The 13,425-nt window shown below is 35.6% G+C and overlaps 1 protein-coding gene across 5 annotated transcripts in view; it reads right to left on the bottom strand.

Moving 5' to 3' along the window:
- The window catches only part of ELAPOR2 (endosome-lysosome associated apoptosis and autophagy regulator family member 2), a 179,920-nt gene that overhangs the window by 14,666 nt on the left and 151,829 nt on the right, over positions 1–13,425 (bottom strand). For all 5 annotated transcript variants that reach the window (XM_007982316.3, XM_007982319.3, XM_007982318.3 and 2 more), the window contains 3 exons: positions 6,065–6,191; positions 1,322–1,500; positions 109–274 (listed from right to left, as the gene is read on the bottom strand). In XM_007982316.3, coding sequence (XP_007980507.3) covers positions 109–274; positions 1,322–1,500; positions 6,065–6,191 — 472 coding nt within the window. The remainder of the gene's footprint in view (positions 1–108; positions 275–1,321; positions 1,501–6,064; positions 6,192–13,425) is intronic.

Raw genomic sequence — 13,425 nt, 5'->3', positions numbered from 1 at the left:
TGAGATACAAACATGCAAAATAACAGCTTGTATGAATGCTATTATTAGGTTAATATGCCCCCTACTTTATAAATGCCCAGTAACACCAGGTTAAAATTCTACTCTCACCTTGGTTGCCAAAGATTTGAGTTTTCCTAGTAATGACTGTTTATTGGAATATACAACTTCTTCTTCATTATCTTCTCCTTCCATGATAGCACAACTGTCTGCAGCTGGGAGTTCACACTCTTTTGAGTTAGTCGTCATTACTAACTTGGAATATTTGTATTCCAGTCTAAATAGTGATAAAATAAACAAATAAATATCCATTTATGTTAATATAAATACATACTTATTTTAGGTGGTCATATACTAGCTCATTAAATTGGCTTGGAGTATGATTGCTCCACCAACAAATTTCCCTAGCCTACAGCCATAGCAATATGTGTGTTATCATGTATCTACCATTTATAAAGAAATATTTCCCAGGATTTCAGAAATCAGTTCAATAGAGTTAATTCTACCACTTTACACTGAATTGTCCAATAATGAAAAAATTTGGGGTTGGGGACTTTGAGGCCTGCATGCATTTTCTTAACATGAATATTTGGAAGCCAATTCACTGTAAGGTTTTCCCAGTATTTTGTTTGTAAAGATGAGAATATCAAACAGGCAAGTAATTTGGTCTTTATTATCTCTCTATATTATTTATTCCTTAATACTATCACCCCAGATATCGCAATTGTCCCTAGATATTACAATATAGGAGTTCCACAGTCCCCCTGAAGTGTAAATCATTCTAAAAGATTCAAGTCCTATAACAGATCAACATACATTCAGGAATTAGGCTCAATATTCAAATCCAGATCCTTGAAGACCTGGAGTAAATAAACGTGATATTTGCCTATACACTTAGTCTGTTTTTTTCTTTTTTTCTTTTTTTCTTTTTTTTTTGGCAAATGTCTTCCCACAAGAAATTTTAAAAGAAAAGGTGAAGTACGAAGATAGCATCATGTCATTTTTTAAAAAGGCAGACACTGAGAGAATATCTGCCTTCCAAATCTCAGCTCTGCCATAATCTACCTGAGTAACATGGAGCCTCTTGTTTTCTAATAAATGATTCTAACTCAATGATCTCTAATGTCCTATGATCTTTCTACTGTCAGAATAACAATCGTTTCCTCTGCTTGCTTTCTCAAGGCCTTTCCTATGATTTCTTCACAAGGAGAAAATTCTTGTGTCTCTGAGAGAATCTATTTATTGGATATAATGATCAAGTCTAGAATTTTCACAACAAAATAGGCTCTCTTGCTCTCTTGTGATCATCTCAGAGGGTACTTACTTTTGATTCTTTTTCCAGAAGTAGCAGGTCAGAGCCACCAGCAAAACAGCAGTAAAAGCTCCCACACCAGCTCCCACCTTCAGCCAAAAGTCAACTGTTTCACAGGTTGCCAACTTTTTCTCAGGCAAAGAAATTCCTTTAATGCACCATTTAGGTTCATTCCATACATATAAGGTTTCCTTTAAAAAAAAAAACAAAACAAAAAAACATAAAACCATAGAAGACATGAGAAATGAGATTCAGACTCAACTGTAAAAGCTAGATTTGTCACAGGTCAATTTCTTACATAAAAGAAGAAAGGGTTTTGCTAACCCTTTACTTACAGTAGGCATAGAGGATTATTCAGCATTAATTTAATAAAAGCTCCAGAAATACAGGAAAAAAGATACATGAATGAATAAGGAATTAATTAATGAAAATGCAAAAACCAAATAAAGACATGGATTGCCACCTCAGAAGGGTAGAGTATAGTACATGCCAAGGAGGTTGAATAAAAATGGCTCCATATGGACGTACTTTCTGGGCTCCAGAAATACAGGAAAAAAGGTACATGAATGAATAAGGAATTAATTAATGAAAATGCAAAAACCAAACAAAGACATGGATTGCCACCTCAGAAGGGTACAGTACAGTACAGTGCATGCCAAGGAGGTTGAATAAAAATGGCTCCATATGAACATACCTTCTGGGCTTTCTTTTTTTTCAATTTTGATGCTCTTAGACATCTTAGTCATGTTTTTGAATGAAAGTTTAGGTTGCTTACTCTAAGAAATGGGTTGCATCCACCCATCATGTAAGCCCATTTTCCCAATAAGCCTGTCCTCCGAGTGGAAGAACAGACCCTAGACCCAGGACATATAGGTGTACCACGGCTGGGTAACTGGTGTAAGCGGGCACATAGTCTACACCCTTCTTCCCCATGCCAAAATAAGGAAGGCATTATTCTGGGTCATCACTACCCACACCAGTACTTTCATCCTCCCGAAATAGATGGCAATTCCTTTAGGGCAATATTTTTCAAACTGCCTTAATATACTGGGTCTCAACCTGGAATTTTAAAAAATAGATAGATCAAATAGGCAGATCAAAACAGAAAATCAGAGTACAGTGCATGGTTCCTTATATATTTCAACATATACAGTGACCAGTAGCAATCTGCATGGTGATTCTATCCACCGACATTAAATAACACAGGGCACTAATCTTTTAACGTGTCTCATTAAACTTTCTGGTGTACGATGGTCACTTTATCAACACTCTAACTGAAGAATAACACCATAATGTTAATTTTCATGATTTAAATACACAAATACTTTTTCAGTTAGTCATGAAGTGAAAGGGGCAGGAGACTCTTCTTCACTTTGAGGAAAAGTCTGATTCAAGTTTTGGATAGGAACCTTCAGCATGTTTATTAGAAAGGATAATAGTGACTGGATTTTTTTGTTTGTACATTATAGCTGTAATGTTTTTCCTAAACTTAGTGCAAACAAATTTCTTTTTAAGTGGGTCACATTTTTTATAAAAATGGTAATATGGGAAATGCTGAGGCATGTTCAAATTCATCTGCTGCATCTCTAAGTGTCAATAATGACAATACAGAGAGAAACAAATTCGTTAGCAAATGTTGACTTTATTTGAAGTGCATTCTAACAAGGAAAAAAGACTGTACCATCTTTGATATGATTTTATCAAATGTGCAATACCCAATGAAAATAGCAAGCTCTACTGTCTGATGGCAGTCTTATAACAAAATCTTAAAACTTCAAAATTAAAAAAATACTTGCAAACCCAGAATGCTTAACTTTTCAATAAGCTCCTCAAATACTGACATGGAAAAAAAAATCAAGCTATTGGCAAATTATCTTAGTAATTCTGTAACTATTAATTAGAAAGGCTTATTCATTCAACCACACATCATTGGAAAACAAAATGGTTGACACTGCAGCTGAAAAAATTATTATTCTAGTATATAGAAATATTTTGTGAGCAGGGTAAAATAAATTCAAAGATAAATTTTAAGACAGTCCCCCCTTAGTAATAATACAGTTTCTCTTCAAATCTTTAGTGTTGCATGACATACATAAGTAATGCTTAATACACACTTAGAACCTGGTATAGATTTCACAGATCCCACTTGATAAGAGCACTTTCATCACAAGTTGTGCAGCTCTTTTTGTTTATATCAGCTGTATGTGGAGGACCTGTATAAATTTAACGTATGCATCTGTATTAGATATATCTAAAGAATTAAGAAAGTGAATGCTCAATCAATATAAAGTAAAAAATTATAAAGATGGTGTCGGAAATAGGACTGAAACACAGTGGGATGGTTAAAAAGATTAAATATACCCATTGCAATATTTCACAATAACTATTTTTCTTCCATTATGAAGCTTTGGTATCCAAAGAAATCCACACATATTCACTGACAATAAAAAACAGCAATAGCTGTCATTTGTATCTGAAGCTCACAGAGGAGTTGACTTTTTAAAATATTTTATTCTGTGATTGGAGGTGGCTATTCCCACTTACTGTATCATACCCATTTTTTATAGTTGCAATGGAATACACTAAGTAAGGTCTATGAACTCAGGAATAATAATTATAGTTTTGTAACTGAAGCTTAAGCTCCTTAGACAAATATTTCCAAAACTGGTATCTAAGCACAGTAGAAGAATATATTTAACTGCTTCCAGTATTTCTCAAATTAAATGTGTAACTATAGGGGGATGTTATAAATTTCAACATGTCAAGCACATCAAAGTGATCCAAAAAGTATCATTTTAAAGGCAAAAACAAATACTAAATAATCACCCAGCAACTATCTATTCTCAACAATCTTATCATATGTTGAAGTGACCCTACCAAGGAAGACAGTTTGAATGAAATAAAATTAGAGAACTTGTTGCAACTTTACTGTCTTAACCTTCTCATCATTCATTACCTTCCAGGAGAGAAATATTAAAGAATGTTTGAACAAAAGATCATTTAGTCATTCAAAAACCTTTGAATTAAACTTGGTAGCCAAAGAGAGTGCAGCTTCGTTTTTCATTTACTCTAAAAAACAATTATAAGATAAGCAGTTTGTCATAATTGTAGAGTAAAGGTAAAGAAGAATTTCTATTGTGAAGTAGAAAAAGCATTATCATTATTAAGAGGATTAACAAGAAACTATTTTTGTGAATCTGGAATTTTTATCCTTGACCTACTTAAAAATATTAAAAAGAAACTGTCTCAGCAGTGTGCTAGCTGAGTGAGCGGCACTGATCCTGTGTGCTCTGAACTAGAATAAGCCATCTACAGGGAAGCACATTTGACAAATTAAATAACACATTTCCTAATTTTTGTTTTTGTGTTATTTGTTTATTTTTTGTATTAAATTATTAATAAATTATTAATTTATTAAATTATTAATAAAAATATACTTTACATTAACTCTGTGCTTGTACTTTATCATAAAATATAAAATAAATATTGTTCCTTGAAACTTTATCTCACTTTTAGGCATATTTCTGTGTGTCTAATTTGTGTGTGTATACTGGGTTTGATGTACAATATAATTCTTAATATAGGTTCACTGTCATTAAAGTTTGAAAACCAGCAACTTAGAGAAGAGTTCTGTATGGTTTTTTCTTAGGGGTGAGGTGAATACAACTGCTGTCAAATACTTGGAATGCATGGGATTGGGTGCAAGCATCCTGATTTCATTTCTCTCAAGTTCCTGCCCTTCATCCTGCTAACTGCAAGCCCTTCAAGACCTTCCTGGGAAAACTGCTTCCCCTCTCTAATTCTCTGCTGCCCACTCTCCCTTCAGGTTTCCAGAATTAGTGTTGGTTTACTTTCCTCTGTGCTTCTTTATTATGATTTTAATGGAATCTGGGCATGGAGTGGTGGTAAACAAGTGGTCTTGAAGCAGATTAAGTTTTGTGTTTTTTTTTTCATATGATACTACTCAAAGTTAGTGCAGTGAAGCAGTCTCTCTCAAACACTACTGGTAAAAGTGAAAATGAGGAGAAAGTGAAAACTGATACAACCAAAGTAATTTGGTAATATGTATCAAGCCTTAAAAATGTCCATTCTTTTTGGATTCAAATAATCTCTTGCTAATAATAAACTAACAAAATCAAATTTCCTTCAAAGGTGTTTGCTACAGAGTTATTTATAAAAAGATTATTTTCAATTTTCTCTCAAATGTCTAACAAATGTATTATTAAACACCAAATTATATTAAAAATATTTATCAATAAATAAAAATGTTTTTAAAAATATATTTAATGAGAAGGGAAAGTTTTCATAATGTATTAAATATAAAATGGAAATAAAAAATATTTAAGTATGAATGCAAGAAGCTATAAAGTAGGATCTTAATTTTACGTGTATATGCTTTACTGTTTAGGCACGCTTCTTATAGTGAGTCAGTTATATTATCCCCGTCTTAATTATACCTAACCTGCATTATATAAATCACATCTTGGTTTAATGATATCATTCCCATATAATCCAGGTAAATATTCAAAGCCTGTGACTCCCTTATCATGATTCATTTTCCTCAATCCCAGTGCACATCTGCAGCTACCCTAGCATCTGAAAGTTCAGCTAACAAACTTGATTTTGAATGCCTACCAATGTCACATTACGTTAACTACAAGGTTTTGTCATACTTCTGGACCTTAGTTTCTATGATGTGATACCAGACTAACCAACTATAATGCCAAAGCTCTGCTTTGAGAGTTTGTCTCTTACCTGAAATCCTCTCTTGCAGGCTCCCTCAATCTCATGGAAGTCATGCTCCGTGCACAGAGGGCAAGCTTCAGCACTCTCCCACAGGAAATAGAATGTACACCCATCACAAGTACCTGCTGGGCACTTGCTAAAACCATAAACAAAACCAAAAATACATAAATGACAGCTTTTTAACCCATTCAATCAACATCAGAATACCTATCACATGCTGGGGAGCACTGTGTGGATGCTGAAGAAACACAAGTGGAAAAAAATCTAAAAGACATAAACCATTATGAGATAAGAGTTTGTACCTAGTAGGATGGCTGGAATCAAAAAGATAATAACAAGTGTTGTGAGGATGTAGAGAAATTGGTGTCCTCATGCACAGCTGATAGGAATATAAAATTGTGCACCTACTTTGAAAAGTTTAGCAGTTCCTCAACCAATTAAGTGTAAAGTTACTATTTATTCCAGCAAGTTCACTCCTAGGTATAAACCCAAGAGAAATGAAAACATATCTTCACACAAAAACTGGTACACGAATGTTTATAGCAGCATTTTATATAAAAACCAAAAGGTGGAAACAACCCAAATGTTTATCAACAGACAAAAGCATAAACAAAATGCAATATATCTGTATAAAGGATATTATTCAGCCATAAAAGAAATGCAGTAAGGCATGTCACAACTTGGAAGAACCTTGAAAATATTATGCTATGTGAAAGAAACCAGTCACAAAATTTCACAAATTATATGATGCTATTCATATGCTATTCAAAGTCCAGAATAGAGAAATCTATAGAGACTGGAAGTAAATTAGTAGTTGCTCAGGGCTGGGAAGCTGACTGGGGCATAGGGGACTGGGAGCTAAAGGATATGAGGTTTCTATTGAAAATCTTCTAAAACTGACTGTGGTGGTGGTTGCCCATATCCCTGAATATTCTAAACACCACTGAATTATATGCTTTAAATGACTGAATTGTATGGTAGGGGAATCATATTTCTATAAAGCTTTTTTGTTTTGAATTTAAGAGAGAGAGACAATGACAAAAAAAAAAAAAAAAAAAAAAAAAATTCCGGAAATGCTTCTTGGTAGAAATGATATCTAAGCTGAGTCTAGAATATTTGGTAGGAGTTAGCCAGAATACAAAAGAAGAAAGCAAAGGAATTCCTGCAAAGGAATGAAAATGTATTATTAATTGGCAGGAAATTACAGCTGGGTCATTGTTGCAAGTTTCAAGAGCAATGCAACGCATGAGTGCTGGGCATACGGAGAGAAACTAGGTAATGAAAGGCCTCATATGTTACAGAGGTTGTAACTTCTGTTTAAGGTAATGTACTTAGGCGAGATGCTTTAGGGAATAGAATGCTGCACAGGACCCTGGTCTTTTAGAAGTAGGAGAAAGGTATCACCACAAAATTCTCTAAAGTGAAAAACCAACCATGAGGTCAGCATGCAACTAAGTGATGCAAATAACATTGCAATCTTGGGTTTCCTTGGCCTAATGACAACCTGAAAATTGGTTACCTTCACTACTCTGAAGATGATGGATGTGGATGGGGCTTAGACGCAGGGATAGGAGCACAAAGAACTAACCACTAGGGAGGCTCTGGAGACTTTTGGAAACTGTTCTTTCTAGTGGGTGGGGCCATTACCTCAGCTTGCCTCTTTCATTCTGGGACAGGTAAACACAGCATGGCTGAAAAATTAATGGCTGTTATGGTATACAGAATCCTTACTGATTGATGCCAGAAGCTATTTGGACAGATTCTAGTAAGAACTGCTGTTTTGTTCATGAATGCATTAAAAGTAGGGGAATTTAAATTGTCTACCACTTTCGGCTTCCTTAAGTCAAGCCACATAAATATAGGCTTTGCCCTGAAAACCTTCTTCAGACCTCCGCTGGTGCTGAGGACAGGTGTCCTAAAACCATTAATAGCAAAAGGATAGCCACAAAATAATAAGGAAAAATTAAAAAAAAACACTTTTTGAAGCTTTAACTTCAAATACCTTTCCAGTGATCCATGGTCCAAAACTATAATATTCAGTCTAACAGCAAAGTAAAATTTCATACTGTTAGTTAACTAAATGTATTCTAAGACACCTTAAGTTATGAACACTAAAAAAAAAAATCTACATGTCTATAAATTGACTGCATTTTTACATGCCTATCTTTCCAAAGTGTCCGTACACTAAGCAGAAGTGGTGGGATGTGAATAAAAGCAATGTTGTTTATAGCATGCTGTAACTGAGTCCCTATGCCATATGTCAGGGCTAAGAACAATGACAAATAGTGACTCTGGGGAAAACGGCTTAACTCTTATCTGCCTTAATTTCTCTGTTTCTAAAAAAAAAAAAGGGTAATGAATATACTCAGACTGAAACAAAGACAGGTTTTTTTTTTTAAGTAAGTACAATAGATGAAAATCATGCCACATAAAATATCCATACTTTCCCCCTTCTAGATTAGTAAAAAGCAACTCAAATTTTTTCTTTTTTAAAATATTGGGTAAACAATGAGAAAAATATTCAAGAATACAATTTCCTGTTCATTTAGTGAAAACAGCAAAAGTGCTCTCCAGTTCAAATCTTCCTCCCCAAATTATTCTATATTTTATTTTCCAGAACAGTGAAGTTTTGAGTAAGAAAAAAAAAACAGTTTATCTTGGGAAAATAGAAGAGAAAGTCTGTTAAAATCCGAGAAAAATGAACTCTATAAATGAAAAAAAAAAAAGGAGAAAACTAATCAAAGTTGCAAAAACTTCTAAAGAAAAGATCTGGGTTACAATTCTAACTGGACACTCAAATGACTATGTTTTCCTACAAACGACTTAACTCCTTCTTTCCCCTGCCACCTTTTTGTAATTTGTCAAAATCAAATGTCTGCTATACTGACTTCATGAGGTAGTTATAATGGATAAAATGAGTGAACAATTTTGGAAAGTTTAGAGCAATGAAAAATATAAAAGACTATTAGCAATGCATATCACTTTCTAAAGAACTGCTAGAACCACAGAAACTGCAACAACAAAATCACGACACTGATGTAATTTATAAAGCTGCTGTTGGGTGTCAAAACACTATAGTGCCTTTCTTTGGTAGACTTCATTTTTTAAAAGATACTCTTAGCTTTACTCAAAGTAGTTTACCTTAGAGTCAATTATTTGATTCTTTTAACCTGATGAATCATTTAAATTGTGGAACATCCAAATTTAATTCTTTGTTAAACCTAAATGTCATAATTTAAATCAGTCCTTCCGTATGAAACAGGGATGTATGAAGCAATAATAATTTGAATAGCACTTATTTTTAGTATGAAAATAGGAAAAAAGTATAAGAGAAAAACAAATACTTTCTCTTACCAAGAAAACAGAAAAACAAACAGTAAAATAGATAAATGTTTTATTGTCAAGTACTTGAAATACTTTTCCCTTTGATTACTTGTCCTATCATCATCTCCAGCCACCTCCTCCAGCTTTTTTAAGCTGGAATGCAGAGGTACCACAAATTGTGCTTCTTTTATAATTTTTGGTTTATGCAGTCACCATAGGAACCAGTGAATAAATGTCTAAAGAGACAGTACACTGTCATGGATAGCCGGGGCATTCCAGGCTAGGATTCTACAGGATTGCTGGATGTGCTATGAATTCTAGGTAAAGACCGATTCAAAGGACAACCAGGTGGACCTTGATTTGGTTTTATAGGTAAGTGAATAAGAGACTTCCCGGTTTCCTTATTTTACTTCAGGATTGCCTTATGAATCTGGGTGGCCCTGGCAATATGTAAGAATTCACATTAACTTTTTTTAGGAAATTAGGTCTTGGATTCTAAAATGGGATACATTCCCTGAGAGATAACTGGACTGAGAGATGAGCTATTAGTGTCTTCTTTTAAATAAATCTTTCCTAAAGTAGGATCTACTTGGTTTGTGTTATGAATTCGTGAAGAATCTTTTCTTATGAACTATTATTACTTAATACTGAACCTGTTATTAACTGTTTGCATAGTTTATAATTCAGTACAAATTTGTTTCGCCAAAATAGAAAATACAAAGGTTAAAACACATATATCTATATTGTCAATATGTTTCTGATCCCTCTGGATTTTGTCTGAGGAGACTGAGGGGAACATTTTGTGTACCTAGAAAATTTGTCAGTTGAGTTATCCTCCAGGGTAAACTATTGTTGCTGAGCTGCTTTCGCATGGAGCTTTTCAGTGAGCTCCCCATGTTGGGGTATTCAAACTGGCTTCAGTGCTGTCTCTAACCTGCTGCTGGTAATTCCTCTCACCTTTGGCATCTCAGGAGACTCAGACTTTCTCTGCTGGGGATGGCTTGTCCCCTCTTGTATGGGGCCCAAAAAATACTACTGTATCTTCTTCAAAAATTTTTTTGCCCTGAGGCTAGAGATTACAAATTGTTTGTAAATGTGTCGTAGTCCATTCAGGCTACTATAACAAAATATATTAAATTGGGTAGTTTATATATACTTCTTACAGTTACAGGCCAAGATGTCCAACATTACAATGTCAGCAGATTCAGTGTCTGGTGAGGGCTTGCTCTCTGCTTCATAGATAGGCTTTTTTGCTGCATCCTCATGTGGTGGAAGCGGCTAGCTAGCTCTCTGGAGTCTTTTTTTTTTTTTTTTTTTTTGAGACAGTCTCATTCTGTCACCCAGACTAGAGTGTCATGGCCCAATCTCGGCTCACTGCAAGCCTCGCCTCCCAGGTTCACGCCATTCTCCTGCCTCAGCCTCCTGAGTAGCTGGGACTACAGGCGCCCGCCACCACGCCCAGCTAACCTTTAGTAGAGACAAGGTTTCACCGTGTTAGTCAGGCTGGTCTCAAACTCCCGACCTCATTTGATCTGCCTGCCTCCGCCTCCCGAAGTGCTGGGATTACAGGCATGAGCCACCATGCCCGGCTTTTTTTTTTTTTGCTTGAGACAGAGTTCTGATCTTGTTGCCCAAGCTGGGGTGCAATGGCGCGATCTGGGCTCACCACAATCTCCTCCTCCCGGGTTCAAGTGATTCTCCTGCCTCAGCCTCCCGAGTAGCTGGGATTACAGGCGTCCGCCACAACGCCCGGCTAATTTTGTATTTTTCAGTAGAGTCGGGGTTTCTCCATGTTGGTCAGGCTGGTCTCGAGCTCCCGACCTCATTTGATCTGCCTGCCTCCGCCTCCCAAAGTGCTGGGATTACAGGCATGAGCCACCGTGCCAGGCCTGGAGTCTCTTTCATAAGGGCACTAATCTCATTCATGTGGGGAGAGCCATCATGATCTGATAATCTCCCAACACACCATCTCCTACTACTATCACCACAGTATTAATGGTATTTCAGCATATGCATTTGGGGAGACACAAACATTCAGACTGAGACAACCAAGTAAAAAGGGTTCCACAGAAAACCTCCAATCAGCCTGGCACTGGAAGAAAGGGGTGGGGCCTTGGGAAGTTTGCGCCCTTTGCAGGGGGAGGAGCCTGGCCCCTCCTGTTCCTGGGTGGTAACCTAGGATTCAACCTGTGAGATGGGAGCTTGCTAACAGGAACCCCTCTCACTTGGCTGAGTCTTTTTACTTTTCGCCCAATAAATTCCATAGCCCCTCACCCTTCAAAGTGTCTGCAAGCCTACTCTTTCCTGGATGTGTGACAAGAACCCGGTGTTTTCTACAAGAATATCACAACAGATTGAGTATGAACGTAAGATTTTTTATGCATAGTTCTTAGATCCAGGTTTACAAAATTCTATCAATCTCCTGCAAAAACCTCCCTGTCTAAAGACTCTATCCTGAGTTAACTATCAAAAGCCAGCATCAGATCAAAACTGAGATAAACTAAATTAACTGACTTTCCCTAGTTTTATCTTCACATTCTTTATCTTGTTTAATGAAATAATTATCATCCTTATCTCAAAATTGATCTGAAAATTTTATGAATGGTTTCAATTTTTATATCATGTCTTAAGATTATTTATTAGTGTCTGAAATGTATAGTTTTAGCAATTCTGTTTTAGTTTTTTCATTTCTTGATCATAATGGATTTTAGCTGTTTTCACTTATGCTCATAATGCTTCTATATGCCTTTTTACTTTTTAATATTCTAGGAACGTATTTAGTTTTGGTCTTTTGAGTTAAATTGTCTTTTTAATTTAACTTGCACAGACTTAGGTATCTATTATCTGTCTATAAATTGTTCTAGGGAAAAAGAAAACAAGAGAACTCATTTTACCAACCATCCTTCCATGTCTCTTAAGAACTGAAAATTGATAATTTGGTTTTAACAGTCCTCCCCCAAAGACCAAAGAAAATACTACATTAGCATCCAATAGATCTGATGAATTTGATAGAGAGACTCTAAATGAATTTGATAGAGAGAATCTGTGAAATAAACCCCTGGAGTGTTTGACCCTTGATTATAACAGGACAGAACAGTGAAGCATTCCTTTTGTGAGATTCAATATTCCCAGAGGCTACACTGATAATGAAGATGAATTTGGATTTTGAAGGAGGTTTTGGCAAAACAATTTTAAGCTGATTTATAAACTACTCAAGCAGCTATATATAGTCAGAAGTTGACAGAGAGAAAAAAATGATTTTCTTCTAACTCGTGGCATCAATAAAGACCCTGTTTGAGGAAAGATGACTCACTTAAATGAAGGCACCAATAACTTGTAAATCAGTTGAGTTATCCTCTGGGGTAAGTGTGATATTTGCCTGTAACTTAGTGTGCTTCTTTGCAAATCTCTGCCCAGGAGGAATTGAATGAAAAAAACAGCAAGATGAAAGCATTATGGCACGAAAAAAACACACAGTTAGAAAATTATTCCATCTTGGACTATGCCACACTGAAGCTATACAACCTGGGCCATCACTGTTTCCTGCTCTGTAAAGTCAATGTGTTTGACTCAAGGATCTTGTAGATGCTGTGGCACCTCTATTATCAGAGTAAAAATGCTTTCCTTTGTCTGCTTTTTAATAAGGCTTTTTTATACCCTTTTCACTAACAGAAATTTCTCATGTTTTTAAAAGAACCCTTTGGACACAATGCTTAGGTCTAAATTCTTCCCAATAAAAGAAAAGCCTTCAGTTCCTCTATCTACCTAAGGTAATGATTAGAGGTTTAAGAAGCCTTTTAGGCAAAGGCTAGGGGGCCGTCTACTTAGGGGCATCTATTAATATTTAGGAACATCAGCAGCCTATTGTGCTAGCAGTTTATTCTCTGTTCAAGGTGCAAACTATACTAGAAAATCTCGTAACTTCACTCCAGCTGTCAGATTACATCTGCCATAAACACTGTACTGTTTTTATCTAAAATGTTTCATACCCTCCAGACACTTTATGGAATTAGAAGTCAACTACATTTGCCAGACCAAATAGACAG

The sequence above is a fragment of the Chlorocebus sabaeus genome, chromosome 21 (genome assembly GCF_047675955.1).
Source record: "Chlorocebus sabaeus isolate Y175 chromosome 21, mChlSab1.0.hap1, whole genome shotgun sequence".
Classification (NCBI taxonomy): Eukaryota; Metazoa; Chordata; class Mammalia; order Primates; family Cercopithecidae; genus Chlorocebus; species Chlorocebus sabaeus.
The sequence above is the reverse complement of the archived record's forward strand: the minus strand, read 5'-3'. Positions and strand labels throughout refer to the sequence as shown.